The sequence below is a fragment of the Camelina sativa genome, chromosome 12 (genome assembly GCF_030686135.1).
Source record: "Camelina sativa cultivar CO46 ecotype springtype chromosome 12, ASM3068613v1".
NCBI classification, from domain to species: Eukaryota; Viridiplantae; Streptophyta; class Magnoliopsida; order Brassicales; family Brassicaceae; genus Camelina; species Camelina sativa.
Genome location: NC_141891.1, coordinates 10,238,992 through 10,244,149, shown reverse-complemented (window position 1 = coordinate 10,244,149; position 5,158 = coordinate 10,238,992). Strand labels below are relative to the sequence as shown.

General features: G+C 42.1%; 1 protein-coding gene across 1 annotated transcript; it reads left to right on the top strand.

Annotated features, from left to right (window-relative positions):
- Positions 1–319: 319 nt before the first annotated feature.
- Positions 320–2,375, top strand: LOC104731236 (uncharacterized). Its single transcript, XM_010450556.3, has 4 exons — positions 320–616; positions 918–1,477; positions 1,572–1,727; positions 1,836–2,375. Exons 2-4 carry the CDS (start codon positions 920–922, stop codon positions 2,181–2,183), a joined length of 1,062 nt encoding a protein of 353 aa, XP_010448858.1. The 5' UTR covers positions 320–616; positions 918–919; the 3' UTR covers positions 2,184–2,375.
- Positions 2,376–5,158: the final 2,783 nt, after the last annotated feature.

Sequence of the window (5,158 nt, the reverse complement as noted above, 5' to 3'; positions counted from 1 at the left end):
ATATAAAATATCCAAAGTCTGAATATTTTGGACATTTATATTATTAAAATTGTAAATAGTACTAACATATTACTATTATATTAATATTGAGGATATATTCGGGTACCTGTTTGGTTTTTTGTTCAGATCGGTTTAGATCCAGATTTTTAGATTTAGAGATTTGGAATCCGTTTAGGTATTCTAAAATTTTGAATTCGGATTCGGATCGGATTTTTTAGATCAGGTTTGGGTCGGATTTTCGGATTGGAGTCTTTTGCCCAAGCAAGTTGATACCAAAAAAAAAAAAGTATATGCAATTGCCAATTCCAAATTAAGACATAAACCAAGACCATAAACAATTTCAAACAAATATCTTTTGTGAAAAAACCCAAACGTCGTCCGTTTTACCATAACCCAAAATTAGGAGCTAAATTGGGCTCGGCTCATATTTTTTTTAACCTCACACTAAATGATGTCGTATCACATACGTCCTGAGAGAAACTGAAACGTCGTCGTTTCCTGTCCCGGCCCGGCGTCTCCATCGCCGTCTTCTTCTTCTTTAGCTCTCTCTGTCTGATTTCGTTTGGCTTTGAGCTTTGTGAGCTATTTCTGGATTCCAGCCATCACGCAGCTTCAGGTTAGTTTTGATTTAATTCACTCCTACATGGGTCGTTGTGTTGTGCCTCGAGTGGAATTAATTCCTGGGTTTAGGATTAAAAAAGTTTCTAGGGTTCAGAGCTCTCTCATCTTAGAGGAAACGAAACTTAAGGATATACGAATCTATTGTTGGGTCTCTCTCAATACCAATACCAATCCATAAAAATGAGTACTTTTGTTCACCACCGTCAACGTTTAGACCTGTAACTAGTGATTGTTCCGAGTAAAGTTTGAGTTTTTTTTTACTTCATCTAGTCCTAAATTTGTTGTTCTTTGCGTAGATATGAAGAAAAAGATGATAGCTTTAGGTTTTGAGGGTTCAGCTAACAAGATTGGAGTTGGAATTGTGACATTAGACGGTACAATCTTAGCCAATCCACGGCATACTTACATAACTCCACCTGGTCATGGTTTCCTTCCTAGAGAGACTGCACATCATCATCTTGACCATGTTCTTCCTTTAGTCAAATCAGCTCTTGAGACTTCCAAAGTAACTCCTGAAGAAATTGATTGTATTTGTTATACGAAAGGTCCTGGGATGGGAGCACCGTTGCAGGTCTCAGCTATTGTTGTTAGGGTCTTGTCACAGCTTTGGAAAAAGCCTATTGTTGCTGTGAATCATTGTGTGGCTCACATTGAGATGGGGAGAGTAGTTACTGGTGCTGTTGATCCTGTTGTTCTTTATGTGAGTGGTGGGAATACTCAGGTGATTGCTTATAGTGAAGGTAGGTACCGGATTTTTGGTGAGACCATTGATATTGCTGTTGGTAATTGTTTGGATCGGTTTGCTAGAGTCTTGAAGCTTTCTAATGATCCAAGCCCTGGTTATAACATCGAACAGGTAGATTTCAATTTCATTAGAGAGTGTAATGTTATCTCTGTTCTATAAAGATTAAAGAACAATGTTAACTCGGTTTTTCATTTTTTTTCACTAGCTTGCGAAGAAAGGAGAAAACTTTATTGATCTTCCGTATGCTGTTAAAGGTATGGATGTATCTTTCAGCGGAATCTTGAGTTATATTGAAACTACTGCAGAGGAGAAGCTCAAAAATAACGAGTGCACACCAGCAGACTTGTGCTATTCCCTTCAAGTAAGGCTATCACTTTGTTCTTAAATGTCATATCTATCTTTGTCACATGAATGCAAAGTTTTGGACTTTTTTAAGAGTAATAATATTTATGATTGTTGAACGTTGCAGGAGACTGTGTTTGCGATGTTGGTTGAGATCACGGAAAGAGCAATGGCGCATTGTGACAAGAAAGACGTTTTGATAGTTGGTGGTGTCGGGTGTAACGAGCGTTTGCAGGACATGATGAGGACTATGTGCTCTGAACGTGACGGAAAGCTATTTGCAACGGATGACCGTTACTGTATCGACAATGGAGCGATGATTGCTTACACGGGTCTACTCGCGTTTGTTAACGGTATTGAAACGCCGATCCAAGACTCTACGTTTACGCAGCGGTTTCGCACAGATGAAGTTCATGCGGTATGGCGAGAGAAAGAAGACTTGGTACTTGGGGATAAGACCGTTGCTGCTCTTTGATTCTGTGCCCATTTGTTCATTTTGAGATTGAATCTCTCTGTACTCGATAAATTGTTTTTTTGATAAGTAGTTAAAGATTAATTGTGTTTTATTATTCAAATGATATGATATGTTTTCTTTTTGATTTGAATAGTTTCGTGATGGGTGTAACAACGCTTTCAAATTTCAAAGTGAGCTTTGTAAAAGTTCAAATTTTTTGTGTTGCATTTCGATAAATGTTTGCTTTTTGTTTTATACTTTAGTTGCTCAAAAAGTCGACATTTCTACCGATAATGGTGGAGGGATTAGTGCATTAGTCTTCCTTAGTCATACAAAATCAACTGTGAAGAAGATAAACGGCACTACTAAAAGTAAGAACTGTTTTTTTTTTAATGTATATAACGTAAGGGAATGGTTAATTCAATCGATGGACACTTTTATGGAAATGTGTCACTACGTACTGAAACGAAAAGTGGGAGAAAATAATATAGTCACTGAACCTTCTAGAGAGATTAGAGTTCTAGATCAAATCACACATAAACGTGTCCTTAGATGTATGTGTATATAGTGGTATTATACAACAATACTAATTCTATGAAAAAAGTAGTTTAGAATATAAAGTTATTAAAAATACATCATATAGATTCAAACAAGACTAGTGAAAAAAAAAGATATTTGAAAAAGGAGAAAATGACAAAAGTATTAGTAAAACAATCAAGTAAAGGTCAAAGTAATTAAAGAAGAGAAAAAGCATCTCAAAAGTCCTCTTTCCTCCATCTTCAAATGCCAACAAATAAAAGACAAATGATTTTTGACATAATCTTTTTCTTTCTCTGAGAGATTTAGTATACAAATGACTTGTTGATGGAAATTTTGACATTGAAATTCTCAAACTATAATACGATTCTGATAGTGGCAGGTTTATAATACGATTATTTGGAAGGAGAAAAAACTAAAATAGTAATGATATACAATTTCATCCACTTCAAAATTACCGGAGAAAAAAAAAGAAGAAGAGAAAGTAAAGTGGTAATGGGGGTTCATCATGTATTCAAGACCTGATTTCACACTGCACGCAGATCCCAAATAGTCTCGTTTTCTAGTTTTTTGAGAATACTACTGATGTGAACGCCGGACGCGGTCGTCTGCCGAGTCGCACGGACGGACGGACGCTACGGACGGACGGACGGAGACGAACGATGGCTAGCGAACCGAGTAAGAAACTCGACCTCGGTTGACTGGGAAGAGATGGGGGCGAAAGGGAAACACAACTAACGATCGGTTTTGACCGCGGTGCGATAGAGACGATATGGTTCGAACGGCGGTGTACACGAGCGGTGGAAAGCGTCGTACGCCGTCTAGAGAGATCGATCCCGGATCGGTCTTTCTAGGGTTTCTTTCAAGCCCAGTCCCGGACTAAGATGCGAGAAAGAGAGGGGAGACAAGAACACAAAGAATCTCTCTTTGGGAAAAGTTATATTTTATTCAAGTCTGAAGAACCTAAGCTCGTGGCGTTGGACGCTTTAAATAGCGTAAGGGTTTAAAGGGAACTAGGGCACGCGGACTCATAATGGACCGCACACGTAGCCCTTGACGCGTCTCCACAGACGGTGAACACGTCACACTATTCCAACGTTCACAAGGGAAGGATCTAGAAAAGGTTCAAAACGCAAAGCTTAAAGAAAAAGACAAAATAGGCCACGTCCTTAGGCTGAACGCGGGAACCGCGTCACTGACTTCAAAACGCGGCGTTGTGCGTCAGGACTCGTCGCCTCGTTAAAACCTTCTCCGGTAAACCTCATGGGAAAAACCCGAAGTAAGGGAAAAGAGTACGAGTCATGATCCTGACGTCTTGGCGCCCTCATCCTTGGTTAAGGACGAAGGCTGTACGGACGGTCTCGCCGATGGTTGCCTTGTCCGAGTCGCTCTCTTGGTCTTCTTGGACGAAAGCTTGGACGAAGTGGTTAATCTTATGCTTGGATGTTCTGGCCGAGCTCTTCGAGCGAGTGGTTGCACCGGGAGTTATCCTAGGCATGCTGGTCCGGAGTTGTCCTGCGGGTGATCCGAGTGTTCCAATGGTGTCCGGGTCTTGTGCGAGTGTTCCTGGTCGGATGTCCGATCCGGTGCTCACATCATTCCCTCCCCCTTGCGAAGGTTTTGTCCCCAAAACATCTTCGTCATCACCTGCATCAAACGGAACAAGATCAGCAACGTTAAACGATGTGGACGTATTGTACTTACCGGGCAGCTCGAGGCGGTAGGCATTGTCGTTGATCTTCTCGACGATCCGGAATGGTCCGTCGCCTCGGGGGCTTAGTTTGTCTTTCCGTTTTTGCGTGAAACGCTCCGGCCGTAGGTGCAGCCAGACCCAATCGCCAGGTTGAAAGAGCATTGGCTTTCGGCCCTTGTTGGCAAGGCGTGCGTATTGCTCGTTTTTCCTCTCGATGTTGGCTCGGACCTCTTCGTGCAAACGTTTAACCATGTCGGCCTTAGTGGCTCCATCTTGACAATCGGTCTCGTCCGGTGGCAATGGTAGCAAGTCCATCGGTGTTAAAGGCTTAAATCCGTAGGCGACTTCGAATGGTGATTTCTTGGTGGCCGAGTGAACCGCTTGGTTGTAGGCAAACTCGATGAGAGGAATGCATTCTAACCAGGTTCCTTTGTTGCTTGCGATAGCCGTTCGGAGTAATGCGCCAAGTGTCCGGTTGACGACTTCGGTCTGTCCGTCGGTCTGAGGATGCGCGGCAGTGGAATAGAGTAACTTCGTGCCCAGCTTTTTCCACAAGGTACGCCAGAAGTGACCAAGGAATCTCGGTTCCCGGTCCGAGATGATCGTCCGCGGGAGGCCATGAAGACGGATTACATGGCTAAAGAATAGATTGGCTAAGCGCACTGCGTCGTTGCTCTTCTGGCATGGGATGAAGTGCGCCATCTTGGAAAAACGATCGACCACCACAAAAATAGTGTCATTCCGATGTATAGGCGGTAGTCCGAGG

Bases quoted from the DNA above. Each gene is read 5' to 3' on its own strand.
- LOC104731236 (XM_010450556.3), top strand. From the start codon at position 920: ATGAAGAAAAAGATGATAGCTTTAGGTTTTGAGGGTTCAGCTAACAAG. The intron at 1,478-1,571 runs GTAGATTTCAAT...TTTTTTCACTAG, and splicing joins CTGGTTATAACATCGAACAG to CTTGCGAAGAAAGGAGAAAA. The intron at 1,728-1,835 runs GTAAGGCTATCA...TGAACGTTGCAG, and splicing joins ACTTGTGCTATTCCCTTCAA to GAGACTGTGTTTGCGATGTT.